At 33.9% G+C, this 26,745-nt stretch overlaps 2 protein-coding genes and 1 long non-coding RNA gene across 3 annotated transcripts; 1 reads left to right on the top strand and 2 right to left on the bottom strand.

Moving 5' to 3' along the window:
• Positions 1-3,259: 3,259 nt before the first annotated feature.
• On the top strand, positions 3,260-7,163 carry LOC147396726 (uncharacterized). The gene is made up of 3 exons (XR_015180661.1): positions 3,260-3,554; positions 6,108-6,410; positions 6,497-7,163. It is a non-coding gene; the product is annotated as an uncharacterized LOC147396726 (long non-coding RNA).
• Positions 7,164-16,584: 9,421 nt separating this feature from the next.
• BLOS2 (biogenesis of lysosome organelles complex 1 subunit-like protein) lies at positions 16,585-19,031 on the bottom strand. Its single transcript, XM_086451804.1, has 2 exons — positions 18,856-19,031; positions 16,585-16,952 (listed from the first exon to the last, which is right to left on the bottom strand). The coding sequence occupies exons 1-2, from the start codon at positions 18,949-18,951 to the stop codon at positions 16,686-16,688; spliced, it is 363 nt and encodes a 120-aa protein (XP_086307930.1). The 5' UTR covers positions 18,952-19,031; the 3' UTR covers positions 16,585-16,685.
• Positions 19,032-20,239: 1,208 nt separating this feature from the next.
• Positions 20,240-26,136, bottom strand: LOC147396724 (large ribosomal subunit protein uL18y-like). Its single transcript, XM_086451803.1, has 9 exons — positions 25,999-26,136; positions 24,307-24,376; positions 24,133-24,224; positions 22,957-23,083; positions 22,792-22,871; positions 22,588-22,704; positions 21,774-21,908; positions 21,471-21,640; positions 20,240-20,632 (listed from the first exon to the last, which is right to left on the bottom strand). The coding sequence occupies exons 1-9, from the start codon at positions 25,999-26,001 to the stop codon at positions 20,512-20,514; spliced, it is 915 nt and encodes a 304-aa protein (XP_086307929.1). The 5' UTR covers positions 26,002-26,136; the 3' UTR covers positions 20,240-20,511.
• Between the last annotated feature and the right edge of the window lie 609 nt (positions 26,137-26,745).

Genomic DNA, 26,745 nt, shown 5'->3' with positions numbered 1-26,745 from the left:
TTTCTTTTTAAGATAACGAGGCGATGTGTGTCCAGATACAGTGTACCTTGTAATCCTAAAAAGGTCGGATCTTTCCAACCTTTCCTTTCCAGGAAGGAAAAGGATAATGCTGAAGTAACATTATAATATACATCGAATTATACATTCTGATGCGGTGGTACACACATAATCATAGATTCTTTTCATCGAGATACACTTATAATAATGTATGCACCATCACATCAAAATGTCAGAGTCTATGTACTTTTCAATGTCACTGCAGCACGACTCGAAGGAAAATTATGAGCCTCAAATGTGCCGGTCAAACGAACATCTAAAACTAGAGGATTTTGTTACGTGTGGCTTTAGGGCACTTGTTAATGTGCATTAAATACACTTTGGGATCTGATTTTTTTACCAAAATTGTCCTCAATTTTTTTAATTTTTACCGAAAACATCCCTAGGTGATTGTTCCCAAGGTGTGTGTAATGCATTTTAACGTGTGCCCTTAAGACACATGTTAAAATGACCAGAAATTAAAATAGGAAGGAAATCTTTGTGAAATCTGCTTTCTCATAATTGGTTGGATTTCATTTTAAAGGAGAAAATCTAATTCCTTGTGAAAAGGGATGTTCTACTTGCACCCACCATTTTTGTTCAATGCACCCACTTTTGTTTTTCACTATACCTTAAAATTTCTAAATTCTTTGTACACCCACCTGTTTTTGAGTTTAATACAAAACGTCTAGTTTTTTTAGTTTTAAAAAATATGATTTTTAGTTTTAAAAAATATGATTTTTAGTTTGTTGAGTAATCATGAGATAATAAAATTAGAATGTAGTAGGAAAATAAATCTCTTGTGGATTTAATGGGAATCCATTTTCCCTCATTGCATGGGAAATCACTTTGGGAAAAAAAATTGAATTGTAAGAAAATGTAACCAAATGCCGAAAATTGTTCTTTTCAAAGTAATTCATTTCCCCGCCCATTTTTTTTTTATAACCCGGTGTCCCTGTAGACAACGGATTAGACCCGTATTTGGACTTTGTCCAGTCCATAGGCCATAGTCTTGTCCAAGGACTAGTTGCAAGGCAAGTGCAACGCCTATACATCACACGCTCTATGTAAGTGAGGGTGTGCCCTTACGGGTGGCCCTTGAGGAATTAATACTCATATTGGGTATCAAACTCATGACCTACAAGTATTAACCGCTTATTGATCCGAAATTTTCATTGAGCCAACCCTTGGGGTTTCCCCATCCCATTTTTCATGTTCAATCAAACAGATCTTGGTTTGAAATCTAGTCGGAGACAAAGATCTCTCGGACGAGCCATCTCGTTATTGGAGACCTAAAGGTGAGATATATTGATATATATTAAATCAATTATGTGAATCCCCCACCTTGATTAGTATGACATCTAAGATGACTCCTTTAATGTTTTGAAAATCCCAATAGAAGTTATTAAAATTTATTTTAATGATTTGGATATGTTAAAATAAGATTTCGTGACTACTCGTGGTAAGCAAAATGTATAATTATTTGAATATAATATAACTACCTTGAAGTCATGGCCTTTGTTTTCATCTAATGGTGACCTAGGAGTTATGGATAGAAGGATTGATAAAGATTGTTGTCTTATTGACTTTTAATAGAAAAAATTTCCACACTTTGGAGAAAGGTATACTAATAAGGACAAATTCCACCTATCATTGCACAATATTCGTTTTTTATTTTTTTTATCCTCAAATTACTTTGACTTGGGCCCTTGACTTGCATCACGCTTAATAATGACATTAATCTAGGGTTGATTTTTCGGAAAAAAAAATGAAAGAAAATAATTACAAGAAGTATGTAATTTTCCAAGTGTACGCATCTTTGTAAAAGAAGAAAAAAAAATTCTTCAATCCAACCTAGAAAAAGATTTTCTCGAGAAAGGTAAGGAAATCGAAAAGAATTCAAGAAGATAAATGATGATTTGTATTGGTGCTAAATTGGCGGCATTAAGTTCTCTCCAACTCGAGGAGAATGATGTAAAGATCGTGCAGATTTTTTTTTCTTTTCTTTTTTGTTGGCTTCCATCTTTATAATTTCCCCGCTATTGCGTCATTTATGTTTCACAAGATCTAAGGTTTCAAGATGGGATTTGCATTAGTTTAGGCTCATGTATGATGTGATGCAAATTTCTTCAAAAAGGAATGTCAAAATAATCAATTAAAATGGATTTCAATATGAAATCATTAAGAAATTATATTTGAATCTTTTACATGCATGTTAGAACTTTAAACTACAAATAAAATTGAAAAAGAAACTAAATAAAATTCCAAAAGCACGCATTAATTGACCATATTTGCCTATATACATGTCATTGAGGTTCTCGGAGAATTTGTTAGATATTTGAAAAAAATTATGATTTTCTCAGGCCCCGAAAATCATGACTCATTTGAGAAACACATTGTCAAGTACAAAAAATTTACAAACCACTGCAAAAGTAAAATTATTTTATCAAATAAAATAATCTTTCAAAAAGTTCGGGAAAAAAATACTTGTGGAATATTTTAGATATCTAACACGTGTCTTTTCCCAAACTTGGATATTTCCTAAATTAATAAGCGTAGATTCTTTGTTGAAAATTTACTTCTTAAATAAAAATCATTGACCACCCAATATACATTACTTCGTGGATTATTCATTTGGATCCATTTAAGTATAATCAAAGTGACCAAATAATTACTCAGTATAATTAATAAGAATAATGTTGAAATGACCTCAAGATTGTACATCATATCGCACATCTTGACATGAAAGAGTATGGGAATCATAGGTTCCTTTCATCGAGATACAAGTGAAAAAGCATCTATGGTTCCTATCTACTTTCATGTCAAGATGTGTGATATGAGGTACAAGCTTGAAGTCACTCCAGCACGACTCAATTATTAAAAGAGGAATTATGAGCGTGGTGGTTACTTACCCCCTCCAGATGACAAGTGTCTCTTTACTCTTCACACTGTAATAGTATGCCCTTCAAGTGTTTGTAAATATTTGAGATACTTAGGAGGTGTTTGTTTAACGCTGAAATAAGCGCTTAATGCTGAACACAATTCAGCATCAGTAATATTCCAAAATTAGTGCGTTTGTTTATAATCAAATTTAAGTGAAAAATGCTAAAAAATATATCAAAATTTTTAGCGAAAATTTTTCACTTAATGCTAAATACTATTTGCGCTCAACACCATTACATATCCGGGCGGACAAGTATGCCCTTCTAGATTTAAAAAAATTACATCAAATATCCTTTAACAAATCCCTAATCTCTACGAAGAAGAGATATCCATTGTTGAATAGCAGCCCATCCCTGTCATCGAACGAAGTTCATCATCGTCGCCGAACGAGATTCATCGTTGTTAAAGGTTCATCATCAAACGAGGCCTTCAAAAACCACCGAACAATACTTCGCCATCTAATCTTTCACTTTGTTTTCCTCACTGCAAAACTTCTCTCATTTTGCTTCAACATTTTCTAGGGTTTTCTCTGTACTTCGCCTTCGCCATCCAATCTTTCTTGAGTTTCGAACAAGGTGCGTTCTAAAGCTTTTTTGTTCATAGCTTCTTGAATTTCGAACGATGTTTGGCAAAATCTGATAATTTTATTTTCTGATTTTGGGTTGTTAATTTTCTAAAATTTCTTAGCTTAGAGTTTCAAGAATTTGTTGCTAGAGTCGTCAATCTGAGATGAATCAGCATGATTCTATAAATTTGTCGTTTCAGTTACCTATAGTAAATGGCGAAAACAATGAGCAACTCAATGTCAAAACCAGTATAATGTTTCATATTTGAGCACATATACACACCAAAAAAATAAAAACAAAAAATTAAGGACCAACAATAGCCAAGCACACCATTCAGCCCATGCCCACAAGATGTGAAACTGCTATGACTTTTTTGATGTATTATGTAGCAAGAAAAGTTTATTTTTGTTTTTGTTTTTTTATAGGTAAGAATATTTTATTTTTGAAAAGGAGAATCAAAGACTCCTGCCTAGTAGATCAAAAGGGCAGTATGTCAGTTGCATAGCAGAAAGCATGGGATGCATAACCTAGGAGATCTTTGAAGCAACAAATTAAGATGATTGTAACCATCCAATTTAGAAAGCATCATCTGGCTCATCAATCTGATGGCTTAAATAATGTAAAAAACGGATAGCAAGGATGACAGTTCAGGAAAATTTTGTCCCAGGAGATTTGGTCAAGAATAAGAATTAGGACTAGTATAGAAATTTGACTCAAATTGAAATCTGTACCAGTTACTGGTGATTCAGTTGAGTTAACACCAGTTTTTATGATCTATTCTTATCAAATGTGTGTTAGTACCTCACAAAATAATATCTAAAGTCTGGATACTCCAAAACCAAGAAAGCTTGGTGAGTCTTTTGTTGCTTGTCTTGAATTTGGAGTCCATAACAAAGAAGAAGATGAAAAATAGTGGGATCAGCTGTAGAATAGCTGATCTGAGATGTTTCAACAACCAACCACATTGGGTTTCTCAAATCGACTATTTTACACACGGGCTCTAAAGGATTTTAGGAGGGCTTCCACTATTGAAGTGAAATTCAAGTACCACAAGCATTGTAGAGATATTTTGGTATGATATTCAATACTTGAGAGGTTTTATTACCAAAATTTTAGATTTTGTTAAAAACTGGTAGTAAACTATTAGTGAAAGAAGATCCCCAATTACTTAATGGTTGAAGGACACCATGTTGTTGTATGTTGTATTTAAACAAATTGTCTTTATTAGCTCCTTCATATAGGTTCTGGCACCTTGAATTGTGGTTTAACGTGTGCATGCACTTCTTTGTGAAATTGTTGATTATGAAGTTTGTTTCTTATCAATCACCTACAAAAGGATGAGTTAGGATTGTGTTAGTAGTAGAAAAGACTAGAAGGGACCTACGAGCAAGACAATGTGCTTTGCTGTCCTGTTTGGGTGCAGTATGTATATATATCAACAAAAGTGGTTAGGTTGCTTTTGTTTGCGCTAGTTTGCCATCAATTCAAATGGATTTTGAGTATGACTTCAAGTTAATGTTCTATGTGTTTTCTAATAAGCAACCATGACTTTATAAATGTTACATCTGATTTAAAATACATGAATATGTAATGTGGATGTATACAGAATCATGCATATCATACAAAAGTAAAATATCTTCAGAAGGGTAAAGGTTGTCATTAGAAGATCTTAGATGCTCTTATGATGTATGCAACATGCATCGAAGTATCACGTCATATTAATAAGGTTCAGTAGTTCCAATAATAGGAAGGATAATTCATTTTTCTAGTAAAAATTTTAATTTAAAATATTAAAGGGCTGTTACATATGGGAAACCATTGTGGGTGTTAAAGCAATAAGATTTGTGATTTGTTAAAGGTTGGTTAAATAGAAAAACTTACTAGAACTCTTATATTTCTTATTTATTTCATTAGCAATTAACTTGTTTGGTGTATTACCCTAAAATTATTTTATAGGTTTAAAAAATAAGGTTTTTTCCATTTATTAGCATAAGTTCACTTCTAATTTGAGCTGACTCAACAAATATAGTCTAGACAAACGCCCCTTTACAATCCTGTCAGTGGCCAATATGGTTTACTATTATATCATACTATATTTCTTTCATCTCTTATTTGAGTCACAGTCTAATCTAAAAGCTCATCCCATATAGTCATTGGCCAATATGGTTTACTATTATATCATACTCTTTTTTTTTCTTTTTTCCCCCGTGTTTTGTTTTAAATATTGTATTCCTATAGGAAGAAAAATTCAGAAGGACATGGAGTTCGTAACTACAATTGATTTCATAATCGTTATAGTATCAACACAATTGTACTGGATGATGACCTTATGTTTATGTATAAAATGAGATTTGTTAAAGCAATAGGATTTGTGAACTTCATTAGTTAATGCATGTATTTGTGTTAAAGCAATAGGATTTGTGATGAGCATCCTCTGTTTTCTTGTAGGTTTTGATATTTGAAAATTGTGTTTTATTTGTGCCTTAGTTACTAGGGTGATATTTTTTTTTGTTTAATCAAACATTTGAAATGTTTGTTATTGACTAAATATGCCTCCTAAAGAAAAAAAGAGTAAATTGGACAATAGAGCTTAAGAATTTGTTTATCAATCTATTCATTGAAGAAGTCAATCAAAGTGGGAGGTCAGGAGGAAGCTTGAAATCTCATTACTGGATAAGGATAATTATTGTGATAAAGAATATTACAAAAGAAGAGTTGATTCAACGATAACTAAAGAATGAATGGGATTATCTAAAAAGACTCTACGGTGTTTGGGTGAAACTTATGACCACCACCGATCATGGATACAATGCTAAGACGGATACATTCGATTGGTCGGATGATAAATGGAACAACTTCATTAAGGTAAATTTCAAAATTATTTTTTTCTATTCTTCTTTCAAAATGTGGATAAAACATTCTAATTAGGTTAAATACATTTCATGCCACAGAAATACTCTATTGCGAAATAATTTCGTACGAATTCATTGAAGGATGTAAAGAAGTTGACTATTTTGTTTGAGTACACCTTGGCAGAGGAAAATAATAGATGGGGTCCACATCAAACAGGATTGCCTGTAGATTCTACTGCATCCACAAATTTGGAAGATGATAGTATACAAAATTTGGATGCATTTAACGAGGAAGAGGAAATGACCATACCCACTGCTCCAAATATCCAAGATGCAAGTCAAGATCATCAAGAATTTGTTCGTAGTTCTTCAACTAGTAAGCGTCGAAAACATAATGATTTTGCTGAACTATAAAGTACTGTACAGTCCCATATAACTGTACTTGGAAAAGAACCTGACAGTGGCCCGTCTGTTCCTGACTGTATTAAGATATTGAAACAAATGACTAATTTAGAGAAAAGGAGTCATCTTTATAATCGTGCGCTCAACATGTTTATCAAATCGAAAGAGTATTGTGAAATATGGATGGTGTTAAATAATGAAACTGAGCGGTTGTCTTGGTTAAAGAGTTTTGTTTAAGTGAACTATTTACTTTTATGAATGAACTCTGTATAAATATTATTATATGGTACAATATTTTTTATGAGTATGAGTTATGTACTAAACTTTGTGATAGATGCTTTTTACTTATATAATATTTAGTTGATTGATGAAAATATTTGGTTGGTGGATGGATATATTTTGTTGGTGGATGAAAATATTTTATTAGTATATGGATATATTTTGTTGGTGGATGGATATATTTTTATCATAAAATTTTGTTGGAAGTTGTGTTCTTATTATGGTTTGTATTCTTATTTGGAAACAGCTATACATCCAATGCATATGACACCACAAGAAAAGAAAGTATTATTAGTAATAATGATGTTATTATTGAAAAGTTTGAAGCGATCATCTATCACAAGTGAACCTGTGAATGTATCCTCACTATCCGGTGCAGAATTTATGAAGGAACTTCTAGATGGACCTTCTTCAAATTGTTATGAATTATTGAGGATGGAGAAGAATGCATTCATTAGTCTTTGTCATTTATTTCAAGATCGAGGATGACTTCAAGATATTCGACATGTTAGAGTATCAGAAATAATTACAATATTTCTTATTATAATAGGTCATAATTGTAAGTATCAATTGGTTAAAAATCGATTCCAACATTCATTGCAAATCATCCACAAATACTTTCATAAAGTGCTAATTGCAATGTTACACTTTTCAAAGAAAATGATTACTATTTCATCTCTTGACGGATCCATAGAAGAAATTAGAAGTCACAGACGTCTTAGACAAATATTCAAGGTATATTTTATATTAGAGGTTACATAATAATTATATACATACCATTAAATAACTAACATTAGTGTTATTAAATTGTGAAGGAGGCAATTGGTGCATTAAATGTAACACTCATCCATGCGTGTATTCCAACAGATAACAAATTCCTTATAGAGGAAGAGAAAAATTCGAATGCTATCAAAATGTTATGGCTATTTGTAATTTTGATATGATTTTCACATACATCCAAGCCGATTGGGAAGGAGTGGCACATGATTCACGGATCCTAATAGAGACCATTTTTAATCTTACAAATAGATTTTCAATACCTCCACCTGGTAAAAATAATCTTTATTTATTTTATATTAGGTATTAATCATTACATTTTATAAGCTTAATATGATGTTATTTTTATTTTGATGTAGATAAATATTATCTTGTTGATATTGCCTATATGCACACATGTGAGTTCATGGCACCATATCGTAATGTTCGGTATTGGTTGCCTGATTTTCATCGTGAGAGAGCTAAGGGTAAAGAAGAGATATTCAATCATTCACATGCCAAGTTAAGGAATGTAACGGAGAGTTCTTGTGAAGTTTTAAAAGTGTGTTTCTCAATTTTAAAAAGGATGGCGCCATTTACTTTTCCAGCATAAAGAAATATAGTAATTGCATCCATGACAATCCATAATTTTCTTCAAAGGATTTCAATGACAGATGAGCTATTCAGACAATTTGAAAATGATGACGTTCCTCTAAATATGACTAACGATGGACATGACCTTCACGAGATCAATCATTTATATGAGTAAAATGAACGGGCGTTCATGATTGATTTATGCAATCAAATTGTGAATCAACTTATCAATACAAATCCTTAAATATATGTGAATTATGTTATTTGAATTTATATTTGAAGTGAATTATTTTACTTAAATTTATATTTAGACATTTTGTATGATGTGAATGAATCTTTATTTTCTCATTTGTCTGTTATTAAAATACAAATCATTGCAAACATTTGAATTTATGTCTATATATGTTTATTTTCATGTTTGTTTCTATGCTTATTACTTGTTTTATTTATAATATTGTATTGTCTATTTAAATGGATGTAAAAATCTCATGTACGTGTGGTGAAGGCTATTGCCAAGTTTGTATATAAAATGTCCAAATACAGTAACTTTATAATTTTTTTATATGACATTTCATTTGAAATCACATGTCATTATCTAAAATATAATATTTATTTGTTTGTCTATTTTAGATTGAAAATAACAAGGGATGTGAATTTTAGATTTAGTTGGATGAATTGAGATAGTGCAAATGTGGATGTGGACCATGCAAGTTATTAATAACTACATCCAACAAAAATGGTAAAAAAAGACGGAGATTTTATTATTATCCTCAATCAACGGTAAGATATTAGTTAATGGTGGTATAACACAAAAATGATATAATTCAACGTCATATAATGGATTAATACATTTAATTTTTATGTTATTTTTACTATAGGTAGTACACAATGGTTGCAGTTTATTAATGTGGTACGAGGAGCCGAATATTGTTTCATCAACAAATATGAAGGAAGATGAAACAAAAACTAAATACAAAAATAGAGAGATTGAGAAAATTTAGACCAACATTGTATAACTATGCAAGAATTTGAAAGAAAAATTAAATCTAAAAAAATGAATAGAATTGTATGTAATTCAAAATTTGGGTACAATGAATTGTTTTTATAATTTAAAATAACTAATCAGATTACCTTTTACATGTATATTTTTTTATTATGTGTGATATAAAGTAGCAGTTAAAATAGTTGAACAGACAGTATTATGTGATTACAACGGTTGAAAAGTGTAATTTAGTCAATTTACTAGTTTTCAGTATTAAGTAACAAAACAATTTTATGTGATCACAGCACTTAATTTGAATCAGTTCAGCACAATTCAGATCGGTAAACAAACAACAATTTCAGCACTTAAATTCAGCGCTTATACAATTTCAACAATTATAATCATTCAGCACTTATTTGTTCAGTTTTAACAAACGGCACCTTAGTTTGTTTTGAAATTAATTACATGACCCTCTAAACCTTGGCATTTTCTTATAAATTAATGAAAAGTGAGTCAATACCATCATCGTCATTTTCATTCTCATTCTCATCATCCATCATTATTGTAAAACGACCTTGATGCCCTTTCAACATCACTATTGCTATTAACTCTCACTTAATAAATAGAGTTGTAAAAGCTTCTCCAGCAGACTTGTTGCAATTTGTTGGCTTTTTAAACAGATTCTTTACTTTAAAGAGTCAAAACCTCAAAAACAATCTCTAAGGCCCTGTGTGGATACACCTTTCCGTGCAAGAGCAAAAGCTCAATCTCTCCCTGCAAGATCAAAAAACCTCTCCTCAGAAGAGCAAGTTCTTGGAGCTTCTCAACAAATAACAAAAAATATCTCTGCTGAAGAGCAGGTTCTTGGAACTTCTCAACAAAGAGCAAAAAACCTCTCCTCGCAAGAACAAAAACCTCTCCGCGCAAGAGTAAAAACTTATTCAATCGTTTACTAACTCCTCGCAGGAGCAGAAGTCGTCAAGGAACTCTATACAAACACATAGTCAGAGACTCTGTAAAAGCAAATGTTAAAATAAAGAGGATTGTCTCACTCGCTACATGTAACGAGCTTCAGGGACTAGTTATAATTAAAAAATAATAAAAATAAGCAAATTATGTAAGAGTTTATTGATCTAAACCTCTTCTACTTATGTTTGCGAGTCACTACCATTCAAAGAGTTTAAGGTATAAATGGACACCATAAAAATAATTTTTAAAATCAATTTTTCAAGGAGTTGGTGACACAAACCTAGTCTTAACCTAGAGGTTCGATTGCAGGTGAAGAAGGTATTAAGCATCTTATCTTACCCACCTAATTGGTGGTTATCATAGTAATGGCCAAAAGTGAAAATTAAGGCTATTTTTTGAATTGGAATGTGAATGATGATGAACGTATGCATGGTATCTTATTGTGTATGTGTGTGCACAGTGTAATGCAAATGAAATGTTCCACTTACTGGATTTTTTATTTGCTTTGAGTTGGAGTATAAATCTAACAAGATTAAACTCTTTAATGAATCAAGCACTTTGATGAAATAAAAGTGTGCTCAAAACAAGCTTATTCTTTGTTGGCAAGGTTCTAAGAAGACTTCCATTAGTTGGAAAGTATCTTCGGAACTTTCACCTTGTATGATGCATGTGTAAGTGCGTGCAAAAGGGAATGCATGCTAATGTTCTCTAGAGAACTTATTGTGGGCTTAGAGGAGAAGATTACCTCACATGGAGGGATTACTCTCTAACCATTCTTGCCATTTTAGATGCTTATACTACATAATGTTATAATGACATGAACAAGATATTAAAAGACAGTAATTATGGATTTATAGTTGGTAAGGGTCTTCTCACAAGGGGATTAACTTTGAACTCATACTTGTCAAAAGAATATAAACTATATGATTGTTAAACTTCAAAAGGAACTCAAAGAAAAAATGGACTTATAGTTGGTAAAGATCCCCCCACAAAAGGGATTAACTCTTAACCCAAACTTGTCATTAAAAACATAAAAGATTACACTATGTTACAATGAAATAAAACATAAAAAAACAAGTAAAGAGATTGGAATGACGGAGATAGAAGAGAGATTGGCGGGTGTGTAAGTAAGTAAAAATAGAAAATTAATGCACAATACCACATTGGTCTTCTTCCTTCTTCCTTAAAAACTTCAAAGTATTTGAGAGAGGAATCTGACTTTGAATTGGCTAACCCATTTCAAAATTTTGAAGAAACCCTCCTCATTACAAGACAAGTGGAATTTTGTATTTATTTTACACCCCTACATTTTTACCAATATTTAGAATACCTCTTTGAAATGCCATCTGTAATCCAAAGGAAAGGGTTCCTTCAAAATTTTGAAGCAAGATGGCCACTTCAAAGTTTTTCCCTTGAGAGAGTATTTGGATAGAATTTTGGGAAAGGTAAATTACTTCATTTTTTACCTTGAAGAGATCCTCTATTTATAGGTCTTTGGAAGACCTTTGAGGATATAAAGGTTCAAGCAACCCAAGTTCAATTATTTGCACTAAAACATCAAAGAATGACATTGTTTACCCTTAATCAACTAGTCCTTGATGTTCATTCTCAACTCTTTGAGTATTGTCAATCACGATGATCAAAGGATAGAAGTGTAAATGTTCACAACATTCTAGAGAATTTTTTTGGAGGGACAAGGGTGTCCATACCCTTAAAAAATGGTCAAAATTCAATGAAAAATAATAATAATGGCATAATTTAAGGATGTAGGGTCTTTGTAGTCAATTGCCTTGAATAGAATCCCAACAAACTTGAGGGTAGAAAGGTAATTGTCCTTAAATTCTAGAGAGTTCTCTTTGATGGGCAAAAAGGTCTTAGTCTTTTGAACTTGGTTAATTTGCAAAGAATTCTTAAATAATGATATTGAATTATGCTCAAGATGTTGGTATTAACGGTCAATTACCTTAAATTGAGTCTCAACCATGGTTTAAAATCTTGTTTCATATCAATGTTTTGATTTTGTCAAAAATCAAAACAAAATTGAAACATATCTGTAACATTGTGAAACATACAAGACATTAAAAAATAGTCTTATAGATAAAACCCGAGGTATGTCATCAGTTTGAATATATAGTGGATTCTCAAATATTTCTCAAAATAGGGAGGGAACTTTCTAAATATCTACATCTTTAAGAGTGGACTGTGGTCAAGGGCATGCATCAACATCAGTTCATAAACATAGGTTCATTCTCTTTTTTGAAATCTGAAGGTCTGAACTCTGAATCTTCTAGAAAACAAAACAAAAAATAAAGAGATGAGAGAAGAAGAAGGCGAAAAGAAGAACAAGGAAGAGAAAAAGAGGAAGAATGAGAAAAGGAAAAGAAGAGAACTAACATTCACATGCCAAATTCTGTTTGGCGATCTAGGTAAGTATTTCTCTCTCTTTCTTATGGATGAGTTACAATAAAATTTGGATACAAAACAGTCATTGTTTCGATACCATCATTGTTTTGTCTCGATAGATTGAAAAATCGATATGTATCATACAATACAAATTGAAACGGAACGAAATTTTAAACCATGATCTCAACAAATTATGGATAAGAAGGTGATTGTCATTTGAGATGGGTAAGGGTCAAAGGTGGATGAATTGCAAAATTTACACAAATCAAATTTAAAAGATTAATGCATGCTTAATGAAAGGATAGAGAAAAGAAATTACCTTGTGTTCTTTTGGAAAACGAGAGATTAGGTTGGGTTTAGATGTCAATTCCCCTTAAGCAAATCAGGAGTGCTCAAGTGCAAAATATTCAATTATAACAACCCAAAAATATAAGGATCATTGGGTTACCCAAGGTCCAGTGCAAATTTTGTCTAGGCCTTGGGTGACTCATGGCCTGAAGGGAAAATAGCCTAGGTCGTGGGTAACCTAAGGCCTAGCTTGATTTTGGATTTTTTAAAAAAGAGTGCTAATTTGTTAACTCAACCTAACAGGGGACTCAAAAACTCATCAATGTGGCATGGGCAAAAAATCGTAGATTCTGTCCCTTGGGATACACAACCGACCTATCGTCTACAATTGTGTTTCCTAAGGTACAATTGTTTATCCCGAGCGAAAGAATCTACGATTATTTGCGCATGACACGTCAGTGAGTTTTTGAGTTCAGCTATCAGGTTGAATTCAAAAATCAACACACTTTAAAAAAAAGGCCTTGAAGAGTTGGACCCCTTGAGGTAGGCCCCACTTGGTTGAATTGAAGCTTTTTGAAAAAGTCTCTCTCTACCGGATTTTTAAGAGCTCTCAGGCTCAATTTGGATAAATTGATGTATTTACAAAATATTTGATAGATTTTTAAGATTAGAAATTAAAAACTCTTTCCTCATTAGTTGAGTAATATTTTAAATCTTACTTAGGGTTGTTGGGCCACATGAATTACCAAATTAGCAGTCCAACACAATATGTTTATAGATTCCATGGAAAAACTCATATACATAAGATTGATCCAAGGTGTTGAAGATGGACAACTACCGAACTCTCAAACTTTAAATTAAAATTCAACGGTAAAAAATAATGTTTTTTTTTCAAAGTTTTTAGAATTTTGTTATCTACAAACTCATGGCATCAAAGCATGTTTTTGAATGCTAAGATGTGAGTCCACGACCCTTAGAACGATTTGAGTAGGTTTTAGCAAATATTTATTTAATATTAAGAATAGAGAAATGAATGTTAGGTCTATTGGAGTTGGGATCAGAATTTACACTAGTTGAAATAATTTTTGTTACTTTTTAACAAATGATACTCTTTATTTTAGCATTGTTGGGGATGCTCTAACTCCTTAAAAATAGTGAAGATTTGGACTTTTTAAAGTTGGGCATTCTAAACATTTGTGAGGATATTTCATTTTTGAACAAGCGTTAAGAAACAATTCAGGAAGGGTAGGTCAAGTGTTCGAAATCCCATGAAGCAATGAATTCCTTGGGATCATCCTCCAGAGGTCTGGTTGACCCTCGACTCAACCAATTGCATGTAGGACTTTGTGAGGGGGCGGTGACCGAAGGTTGGGGATACCCACGATAAGAAACAACAAAAATTATTAAGAAAAATTGTTTTTCGAATTAGTTTTTTTTTATCTGAATTTCTCCAAAGCAACTTAGAGGGCTGTGGTGTTGGATTGCTGAGGTGGCAATCCATTGAACAAAACAAACACTTAGTAAGGCTCAAATCTTTACTAAGTTAGTTAGGAAAATGTTTCTCATATCTTTGACTATATGTAATTTACATTAAAAGATGTTTGTGTGCATGTTGGTGTTTGCAACCAAAATAAACAGAAATCCTTGAAAATAGTGGTGTAGGTCACAATGTACAAGATGACAAATTACTCACAGATGACCCTATCTGATGGATGGGAACATCTATCAGATGGAAGATGGGGGATTTTACACCCAAATAAATAAATAGAGCCAAAAAAAATGGGTTTTTTTTTTCTCCTTTTATTTTTTGCAGATTTTTTAATTTATCATTTTTGTTTTCCTATAAAAAATAGTTATCTGACATCCTTTTTTCATACTGTCAATTTGATGAATTTACCTTTATGCCCTCAGGTTGAATAAAATAGGTTCACTGGATGGGTAAATAAGTAAATAGAAAATGTTACTGTACAATATAAAACCCTTATATTTGTCATTTCATAAATATTTGCAAAATACTTGGCCATTTTCAAATAACACCCCTTATAAAGTGCATTAAGAAGAAATCAAGAATCTAGATCAAATATTTTAAAACCTAAAGAAACATGCATTGAGCATCAAAAAAAGCCATGAAATCTAAGGTTGGTCATCACGCATCCAAATGCGAGAATTCAAACCCCAAGAGATGGTGAGATGGCCAAGACCACTCCTCAGAAGGAGGAGGTTAGGAGTTTAAATCCTCCTTTGGGAGCCATCCTCGGGGATTTATCCCAGAAGTTACCTGGTACGTGAGGTGGAGGAGACTACACATACCACGAGTATTAGTCAGGTGCTCTACGAGGTCCGGACAACCTTGGTTTCAAAATAAATAAATAAATCCCATTAGCAAGATGCCTCAAATTTTTATTTTTTAGTTTGGAAGGTAATCGTGAAGTTGGGTTCTAAGGGAATCGAACCTAAGTCGTGTGGAAACACTTCCTACACATCTTACCAACTTGCTAAGTTAGCATCTTCAAGATGCCTCATTTTCTCATTGGAATGCCTATATGGCATAAATAATAAGATTTAAAAGAAAAAAAAAAATCATATCATTATTTATAACAAAATATAACTGAAAAATGACAAAGAAAATTGAATCTTTAAAGAAATAAAGTTGAAAAAGGAGTTAACTCTTTGATTTAATGGAGATCAATTGCTATATCTGTTTTATATAATTTTTTATATTTAATGACCCCTTCTCCAATGGAAGATCTGAAACCAAAAAGGCAAATCTTGTAGAGAAGAACTAGTGGATTGATTAACCAGTCCAGATATGCCGTTGACAATTTAGGTAATGTAATTCATAGAAGAATAAAAAGACACTTTTTTTTCCTTCCTCATTCTTTGTGCGTGATTGAATGATAATTTTCCACTTTGATCGACATCAATGGGAGAAACTTGAGGGAGAAGAGCCTACAAAGATCATTCAGGACTTCCAGGATCTAAACCCTATCTAAATTAGGCTTTGAAAAACATAGTTATTCCCCAGAGACAAAGATTAAATGAGATGTTAAGGACATAAAATGCCTAAGAAACATTAGCCCAATTGGTAATGTGTGTCTAAGATGATAGCTAAATATTTGGCTTCAAGGATTTTCCTGGACATTCCTTTGACTTCCACCATATCTCAAATTCAAGGGCTTTCATTGGGAAGAAACAAAGATTTGTGTGTAGATCTTACAATACATAAAAAACTCTAGGAGATTGGTAAAAAGGTTGATATGGAGAAACTTTCTAGGTAGGATGGAATTTGATGGTAAATGGAGATTATGGATTTGTAAGTATATCCACAACATTTCTTTTAAAAAAATCAGAGAGGATTATGTCAAGAAGACACCCAATTTTCACTTTCAAAACTTGATCTGAATGCAAATGCATACATTAATTTGTCATCAATCTGAAAAACTATAATCGATTTGCTGAGAATCACATGGTAAAGTAATTCACGTATCTATGTACACTGATCCATATATTCAAATTCTCTATAAATGAAAAAGGAAGAAAGAAGTATAAATAAATAGGATAAAAATGGATCGTTGATGACTAAAACCCAGTTTTAGAAAACAATTAGAACAATAATTAAGAAGGTGAATTCTGAAAAGTAGATCGAACTTTTGATTCTAACAAAGAAACATACTTATCAAGCATTGAAATTACAGCTTCCAATTCGGTGACTTGGTTCTCTACTGCATCAATCTGCTCAACATATTCAGCAAAGCTGCCATGTTTTGTCTTCAACTGCTCCACAAAGACCCTCAAACCAGAAGCCACATCGCCAAAGCCCTTATATTCCTCCGCAACTCTGATGTTCATCTTCTCCAAAAGCTCTAGCAGGTTACTTGTTCCCTGAGAAAAGTCAAAAAAGGATTTGTCAATTTCCATTTTCAGAAAAAATGGTAGAGAAACTTGCAGAGAAATGGATACATGATATCGCAAGAAAAATCTAGGGAAACCTTAACTTGGACAGCATTTTGATCTGCATAGTAGAAATTCAAACCTCTAGGATGACTACAGTCTTTTTGTTTCTCAAGTATTGCCTCTCAATGTGAAGCAGCATTTATAAGTTTAAACTAAGGTTGGCCTTTTCCTTTTCATTCATTTTGTTGGTGATGGATGGAGAGATGCACATTCTATACTTCATGACGATCGACGGGTGGATGGCAGAACTATGGATTGAAGAGGGAGCTTGGCCGCGGGAATCGATTCGATGGTTCCTGGTAGCTTCTATCCGCGTCGGCTTCGTCTGGCCTCGCCAGTCACTGGAACAGGAAAACTAGTAGAATTGGCGAATGCGCCTTAGCATCTCCATCAATCGGTGGTCGCTTTTTCGTCCGTCCCTACCTCCCTTCGGAACCACGAATGATGGGGAAACAGGGATCGCTACTGGTGCTTCAACGGAGCTAGCATCGGACTAAAGGGTCCGTCAGGAGAGGAAGCTGGATAGGGAGAAATGGGGAGAGATTCCACTAGATCGGATCAAAGGCCTTCGAAGGAGAGGACCTGGCAGGGATCTGGAGCAAAGAGGTTCGAGCATTGGATCCAGCATTGGGAGCAAGGGAATGAGGGAGAGAAGGTGTGGCCTTTTTCCTTTTTGTTTATTATGCAAACATCAAGTGTGGATTTTGGTGTCACTACATGATTGCAACAGTTTTCACAAACTTCTTTTTATTAAAATTGTTACAATTCATTATCAGGATCCTTGATCTCATTCCATAGCAACGTGTTGGTTTAAACAAAAACTTATCTTGATAGGTGGATGATGAGTGTTTTTGTGCCACAAAGTTGGTTGCATTGGCTTGCAATGCGACTGAGACTTCTCAAACTGGTCATCCTGAAAGCTTGTGATTAAGACTCAATTGCAGAAAACTGATTTCTACCCTGATTGAGACTTCCCTACTATTGATGTAGTTGGAACTTATCCCTTAAAGATGAGCCGAGCTTGTACTAGACTAAAATGTATTTCAAGTTTATGTAGCGCGGACCCAGGAGTCCTTGTTTTAGCACTCAAACATATGAGGGATAATGGGGTATTGTAATTAAAGAAACAGGTAGTTAGTCAAAGGATGATCGAGTGCAGTTTTAGAGACCACGAGAAACCACACATTCCTATTGATCTGCGTGTATTGAGGGCTTCAGTATTTTTGTAAATTGGGGGGAGGAGGGGTTTCTAGGGTTTAACTCTAAAAAAAAATTTGATGGATTTGAGCTTGTATTTTCAAGTCTTTTTTTTTTATGAATAAGTCTCTTGGGCTGATGGAGAATAAGAGCTGATTGAGTTTGCCTCCTATCTATCAAAAAATAAAAACTTGCTTCTCCTCTTTTGGTGTTCATGGAGCTTGACATCCAATCCAACTTTGTAGTTGTAATTTGGCACCTTACATTAGTGTATCATTTCGTGTTTTTTTTTTTTTTTTTTAACTTACATTTCAGAATTGTATAATTTATTCTGCAATTTAATTCTCGAAGAGGGATGTAATTAGAAACGCTAAATTTTTATTAAAACAAAAAATCAACCCTAAATTCATGCAAAATCTACAAAGTAAACCACAAGATGATATACAAAGTAAATTCAAAATCTATAACTTTGGAAATTTTACAGCTGAATTCAAACAAAATTCTTCCGAAGTTGGATTAGATCGCATGAGATGATAGAACTGAAAAGGTTAATTTCTACAAAGTTGAGCATCGAAGATCAAACAAAGTTAGAGAAATCCCCAGAAATTAAAATTAAAAATGGAATCAGACGGACCTGGAGTTCGCCTTTGACGACTGTGGAAACGCTGCTGAAGAGATCATTGAGTGACTCAGCGAGTTCATCTCGCTTTGTTTCCTCATTTTCAGCCATGTCTTCTTCTTCCTAATCTCTCACAAAAACTCCACAGATGTTTTAACTGCTAAAGAAAATAAAGGATGGGGAACCCCTCCATGTTATGTTTTGATACCCCCGTGTTCTGAAACTGGCATGATCCTTGACCTCGGTCTTCTCTAATATGCTATTGAAAATGACCTAAATGCCTTCATCTTCAACATTCAAATCCCTTAAGAACAAGTTAGGATTTTGGAATAAAAGACTGATAAAATTTTAAATAAATAAATAAAAAGGGTTTTCAAAAGGAGGGTTAAGGCAAGTTTGAAAATAATGGATTATGAAAATTTTAATGCATTAGAAATAATTTACCATATAGGTTTAAGAGCTTGAAGATGGAAGAAATTTGAGGGACATTTAGGACTTTTTACTAGAGATTGAATATGAAGGTATTTAGGTCATTTTCATTTGTATGAGATGAGACGGAGGTGGAGGAGTATGCCATCATTTGTTGTGTCGCAATGTTAGTGAGGCATCCCTCTAAAAAGGGAGAGATCTTGAATTCAAGCTCTCTCATAACTTGACTTGTCTAGTATGTGTGATTTGTGGGGCATCGCATGTACCCGAGGGATTTGGACAAGCTCTCTCATAACTTGACTTGTCTAGTATGTGTGATTTGTGGGGTATCGCATGTACCCGAGGGATTTGGACAAGATAGGGTGCTCTAGGATAAAAAATTTGTTTTAACAAGTCATTTTATCATTAATCCATAAATAATTAGATACTGTTTTGATGTCATATTAGTTGGTGACATATTAAGGGAGAAGGTTTTAAGTAAAATTCTTGATCTCCTTAGGATGAAGAATCACACTAGTCAAATGATAGAGTGCATAATATATTTCCTTAAACTATCTTTGGATTGAGAGAAGTGAAGAAAGAGAAGAAAAACTCAATTTCTCTCCACCATGTTTGAATTGACAAGAGAGAACTTGGGATAACTTTGAAATTTTAATTTTAAGATATCTTAAAAGAGATATAGGAGCAGAATTGAAATTATAAAATATTTTAAAAAGAATTCTCTCCCCGACTTAAACAATCCAAACAAGAGAAATGAAGAGAAACTCATTTATTTCTCTTCTCCTGTATTCTCTTCTCTCCATTTCTCTCAATCCAGACAAAGCCTTAAAGGCAGACTCACCAATCAAATCCACATCATATATGTCCTGTCATTGTTTCTATGTTTCAAACATTATGCCAAGCAATCATCTAATTTAACTGAAAACCCACAATTAGTTAACTATTCAAGCCAAAAGGTAATTGTAATCAATTCCCAAAAATCATGCCATGCAATCATCTAATTTACTGAAAACCCATAACTAGTTAACAACTATTCAAGCCAAAAAGAAATTGTAATCAATTCCCAACTTACAGTCTCCAAAACTTGACTAAACACATGACCGACCTCTACTTCTGCAAAAATATAAATAAAAAAGGTTCCACACGAAACTATAGGAGAACGACAATGATGATAAAAACATGTGTAGGGCCAGCACCCAGAAAAAAAACTTATTTTCTTGCTCAATTCCTGTAAAGGCACTTTCATTCATCGTCTTCATCATCATCATCATCATCATCAGCTCCTGCTGCTGAGTTGAGGGCATTCAAGCGCTCAATCAACTTGGCCTTTCTCTCTTCATATGTCAGCTTCTTTAAGTTGTGCCTGAAGCCAAAACACAGTAAATAATCAATATAACTTCACAAAAGATGCATTATGCATACACGAAAAAGAGAATGCTCTAAATTTGTAAATAAATACGTCAAATATATTTTTATTCCCTACATCCCTAGCACCAAATTCCATTTTATCAAGGAAGAAAATTTTGGAGTCAGGCTCGTCACACTGGCTGGCCCATTGATTGGACAACACGACAATCAAAATTGATAGATTGTGATGCTCAGGTCACACTGGCTGGCCCATTGATTGGGTAACACAAAACGACCAACATTGATAGATTGTGATCCTCAGCACTGATTAGCAGATCGCATAAACTATGATTGTGAACAACTTTATATGTGTAATTACCGATATAGCTCATGAGCTTGGTCTACATCAGGGCACAAAATCAAGAAATTGAACTGGTTCACATGCTTAGGCATCACAGCACTGGTTAGCAGATCTCATAAACTATGGATGTGAACAACTTTATGTGTAATTACCGATATAGCTCATAAGCTTGGTTTACATCAGGCACAAAATCAAGAAATTGCAACTGGTTCACATGCCTAGGATTTCAAATTTTCACAAAATAAACGGGTGAAGAGTTAAGACCGATTATATAACATAATAGTTATCAACAAGGCATGGTGAATAGTATTACGAGGGGAAGTGTGCTATTCCATAGTGATTCCAATACATGTCCAAGGTCCATTACAATAGTCTCATTGCAAAACCATGCCTAAAACTGCTTGGCTAAACAAATCCAAACTTTTTTTGTTCCCATTAAAATTAAAAACTAAAAAAGTAAAAAAGGAAAAAAGAGGATGTGTAGTAGTGTTACCTCTTGTGCTCCTTGGGAGGCTCCTTCTCTGATTTCTTTATTGTCGGATCCTCACGGATGGCAGCGTGCACCTTCTTGTACATCTCCTCTATATTATCAGGATCAATCTCTTTCTTGACATACTCACTGAATTGAGTCTGGTACTTTTCTGGCTCATCCTCCATCAGTGTCTGCAGTTAAGAAATAGAAACCTTCAGAAAGTAAGCAACAGATCTTCTCTAAATTAAGCCCTCTTGCTTCATCACCAAGGTCATAATATCATCATTAACAAATGAAATTCAATGTTGCATCCCGGGAACTGACCCTCATATACTCAGCAACATGGCCACCGTAAATGTACTTTCGGTGAACCTCCGCATCAAGCTGTTTGTCGTCCTTCTTGAAGCCAGCAAACCTCTTCTCACTGTGAGGAATGTCAAGTCCACCATCCAATGCTCCCTGAAAAAATCAATGCCAAACAAATAATGATCGCATCACAACGAAATGATTGTATAATGGTAATGAAGAGAATGCTAAGCATCAGAAAACATAATATGTTTAATCTGGCCGAAACATGTACATAAATTTCAGAAAGACACCATATTAGCTATACATGTCATAATGGATCCTTCAATATTTTTGGTTCTTCTTTAATTCACCCGCACACTTCAAGTATCTTTACTATTATAATGAGAGAAGGCGGAGTAGAAGTGGTTTGCCGTCAAATTTTGGAACCCAACAAATGCCCGCATCTTTATTCTTAAACTTAATATAATCAGGGTCATTTTGGTCAAAAACCAAGAAAATTGCAGTGCACAACTTTAGAGAATCACATCAATTAATTTTCAAAATTACAAAAATATCCTCTTAACTATGTAATATTGTCAAACCCTTTAATCAGCGTTTTAATTACAGATAAGCCCTTTTCATACATGCGTGTTTGCACATGCCACCTCATAGAATCATTAATAAGGAAACCCATATATGTTAATCTGCAACCTACATATGCTAAGAAACAAAAAAACAAAGAATATACATAGTAAAGCATGCTGTAGTACCAAGGAATGCAAACAGAACAATTTGATATATACAAACATATTTTGATCACATTGGATACTATGATGACTTGATGATATACCTTAAGGGCACCAAACACACGGTTCCCCGTTGTTGTTCTAAGAAGGCCAACGTCAAGAAGTGCCCGGAAGGGCCTCCTGCTCTCTGTCGGTTCTATAGAGAAGTCTTCACCAGTTGCCTGCCAATGTCAGTGCAGTGGCTAATCACATGATTTTCCTCACTCAAAGAACATACAAAAAGTAATTGATGTCTAATGAAGAAATACCTCAACATTTCCCTCGTATTCGTCATCCATCTCAAGCATTTTCAGAACTCGGCGAGCCAAGAGAAGGCCGGTACAATAAGCTGGGGTTCATGACAGACTACATTTAGAGCAGATGATGCCACCATTAATGGAAATAAAGGAGTCACGAGGTGATGGATTGCATACCTGCAGCATAATTGGTTAGGCCGACTTCAAGTCCATAACGAGGAAGCTCATGGGCATAAGCTGCAGCAAGTACCATATCGCCAGTGATACTGGCAGATACTATTTGGGCAACAATATCTTTGTTAGTCTGGTAAAAGGGTTAAGGTTTAAAAGATATATTATTTATAAACAACAAATGAAGCATGCTCACAGCTCAGAAACCCCAGGTGGGATAAATCAGTGGCTCAGTCCAGATGGCTCAAACACAAGCCAACTTGATCATAGATAAGAATTCCGCATTTAGGGACAGTGTCAAGTCAGTTTCCTTGCCTTCCCAACTCTGCTTCAACCCAAATTACATGATTCAATTAAAACTTACTACACTTCAATGTGACCTGAGAGTGTGTAACAGTGTGCTTTTCACTTCAGGCCTGTACATAATCCTCTACAGGTGATTATTGTTTGTAACTTCTTCATTAAATACAACCCCAAGCTTTACCAAGCCCAAAATCCACACCACAAAGGCATGGGAAAGAAGTTTTCAAAAAAAACAAAACAAAAAGTCCAGAACCTGGATCATAAAGTTTCTCATAAATTGTTGCAACTTATACCGGGAAAAAAAAACAGTTCTCAAAGTTAATATAGAAGTTCTTTGAAAATGAAATTACTTCTTTAGGGGGCTTGCATTCCCAATGGATATAAAGACTCCATTGTGTGCTTCAAATTAGAGTTCCTAGGACAAGATCGAGATTGTATCGATAACCCACTTATTGTATGCACCTCATATGTAAAGTCGCATGTACGTGAGTCAGAAAGAGAATAGGGCCTTACAGGAGTCAGGTGGTTCCCTAATATCCACCCTTTTTCTTACATCATTCTGCAATGGAAGATAGGGAAACAGGGACTGCAGAAAGAACCTGTATGGAGCAATATTATTATAGCATGCCCCTTGAGTCACAGAGTTCTTCTGTTACAATTGTGAGAATAATGAATCAAAACCAAAAAACCCGAAGATCTAAAAAAAAAGGCTTTGTACCTAAACAAAATACTAATTTGTATGTCGACCCAAGCTGACAAGTTGAATTTAAGAAACAAACTGATAAATAATGAAACAACTACTGAATCCATAAGCAGAAGACTTGTAGGAAAAAAAAGAAAAAACAACCGAACACATGAAACAGACAACTTATAGGATACAAATCGAACAACAAAACGGTATTTCGGTGTGTTGTACTTATTCTTGTCCTGGTTAATCAGACGGATCCGAGCTCTGTAATCCGTCTTTCCCTCTGCATAACAATCAAGGAAACAAAATTACCAAATGAAAACCTAGGAATCTCAATAACTAAAGATGGAACAGAAATACTATACCCCTCCTTCTCCTGAATTTGACTTGAAAACGCTTGAAGTAGGCCCTCGACTTCTGTGCTTTAACGAAAACCTGGAACAGACGAGGAAATCACTTAGTCAAAATGCTAAAATATAAACAAATAATAACCATGAGATGAACTTTGATACAAAAAATAATCCACAAACTGACTTCAGGACAACATAAATAATTTAGAACAAGTAGCCACAAATTTCCATGGACCAAGCAAAGTCGGTAGAATATCTAAATGAAGACTAAGTAAGTTTTCCCACAAATAAAATAACAGAGACCAAGCATAGGAGAAAGGAGAGGAATTGATACAAGGACACATTTCCATACTCACAAGATCATTCTTTTAATGAAACCAAAAACACAAAAATATAACGAACTATTTCATCTAACAACTAGAAAATGACGAGTAATAGCTGTGAAATATTGCAAATCAATTTGACCGTGGAAACACTTGGAGCCATCCACATATTACTATATTTTTAACAGTTCGGGCCTCTATGAGATGCCGTTTTGTTATCAATCCTAACTGGCCAACTTGTGCGCTTCTTCTAAAAGCTTGGTCATACCAAAAACCTTCTAAAACCGATAACCCAAGTATCTAACCAATTGTATTCTTCTTGTACGGCCAAAAGTACAAGGTTAGCTATCTAAACGAAATTGTATTTTCTACAAATTATCGAAATCCTAAATTGAGATGATTTTGGACTTGACCCATAGCTCAGTTGGTTTGACACATTGCAAAGCAACTTTGAGGTCGCGGGTTCAAGTCCAGCTTACTCATCAAAAGAAAAAAAAAAACTTGTGATGAGTTTTTGTAGAATGTTGCTTCCTATTGAATCATCCATTAATTTACCCCAAAAAAAAATTCTATTTTTTGCTCAATGTGTACTTTCATACTGGAGTGTAGATGGTTAACTGGGCTGAAAGTACAAGTTGCCAAAAACTGGTTTCATGATTTTAAAAGATGGAATACATTGATAGGACAATAATATATTATATTATTGTAAGAACCATGGTTTTGAAAATCATCGAAGACGGAGATGACTCAAGACGAAATACCATGAATGAGAAGAAAAGCTCTCATCCGAGTAATCTCGGTATCATTGGTGAACAAGACAAGACAATAAACCGATAGCACACTACCACGCCCCAAGATCCGGATTCTCAAATCTCGAGGTGTGAATTTTTAACATCAATCAGATAAGATGGACTTCCCAAAATACCTCAAGTTCTTTTTTTGTTTGTTTTAATTTAATGAAAATCAAACTAGGTTCAGATTTTACAAATGTTTAAATTCAGAGGAAATGCTTCCCAAGTTTTTATAGATGTTAGATTCAAAAGTACCATTTATCGTCAAATTACAAAGGATTTCAAATGGATCGAATACGATTGCACGCATTTATGCATAAATTATACGGATTAGTTTTCATCTTAATCCACTAAAATTACCAAACATATTTAAGGGTCTCTTCGGCTCCCCATTTCGCGCCACCAAAAGAAAAAAAGTGATGAAAATCGAAGCGGGAACCCTAAAATGATTTTAAAATATCAATAATCTAAGAACCAACTGATCTAAAAAATAAAAAATCTATAAAAATATGATGAAAAATCAGAGGAAAAGATAAATATAACCAGTAGATTGCAATTGATGAAACTGAAAAACCCTAGATTTTGAGTCTCACCATTGATGATGCCTCGATCTGCCCTTCTCAGCTGGTGTGCTTCAACCAAAGAGAGATGAAAAAAGCCTTTTAGGGTTCCTTCGATATGAACCTCTTATGTTGTAAACCTCTAAGATGAAGATCAACGGTTCAGATTCTATTGTGTACGACTTGCTAGGGTTTTACCTGGAAAACACTTTGATGCGGTCACTTGCTTCAAAGAATTGATAGAACCATCTCTTTTACGTGACATATATTTCTATTTTTCTCAAAAAGATACACTACCCCTTGACTTCAATCTTTTCTTAAAGACAAATGAAGAATGACTTAAGACCCTTCATTTCCTTCCCATTTGATGACTAGGGCATTGAGGTCATTTTCATTATTCTACAAGAGAAGACCAATGTCAAGGCTCAAATCACCAGATTAAAAATTATAGGGAGACATCTTAAATATTTACCAAAGACTAATGATAAAAATAAAATAATAAAAAGATAATAATATTATTATTTTTTTTATTTATTATTAAGCCACGTGTCATGTAAAGGAGAGGGTTTCATCAAAATTTTGATGCGGCTGGGCATGCCACTTTGGGAGTAACAAAAAGAATCAGTCAGCCCTAAGCCAAGCCCGATCCAAAAAAATTCGGGCCCAAGCCTATCATGAATCTAGGCTTGGCGTGGAACGGTTTCAGTTTGGGCCGGCTCGACTAGGCTCGCTCCCAAAGTTTTGACTTTCTTGAATGGTTAGCAGTAGCACTAATCTCAA

This window comes from Akebia trifoliata, chromosome 8 (genome assembly GCF_017979445.1).
Source record: "Akebia trifoliata isolate Shusen 1 chromosome 8, ASM1797944v1, whole genome shotgun sequence".
NCBI classification, from domain to species: domain Eukaryota; kingdom Viridiplantae; phylum Streptophyta; class Magnoliopsida; order Ranunculales; family Lardizabalaceae; genus Akebia; species Akebia trifoliata.
This window is presented reverse-complemented; position numbering and strand designations above follow the sequence as displayed.

Coding starts and splice junctions, on each gene's coding strand:
- BLOS2 (XM_086451804.1), bottom strand. CDS start 18,951: ATGGCTGAAAATGAGGAAACAAAGCGAGATGAACTCGCTGAGTCACTC. Junction 16,953..18,855: donor TCGTCAAAGGCGAACTCCAG/GTCCGTCTGATT, acceptor GACTTTTCTCAG/GGAACAAGTAACCTGCTAGA.
- LOC147396724 (XM_086451803.1), bottom strand. Junction 22,872..22,956: donor CCTAACCAATTATGCTGCAG/GTATGCAATCCA, acceptor CATGAACCCCAG/CTTATTGTACCGGCCTTCTC. Junction 21,641..21,773: donor ATGTTGCTGAGTATATGAGG/GTCAGTTCCCGG, acceptor TCTTAACTGCAG/ACACTGATGGAGGATGAGCC.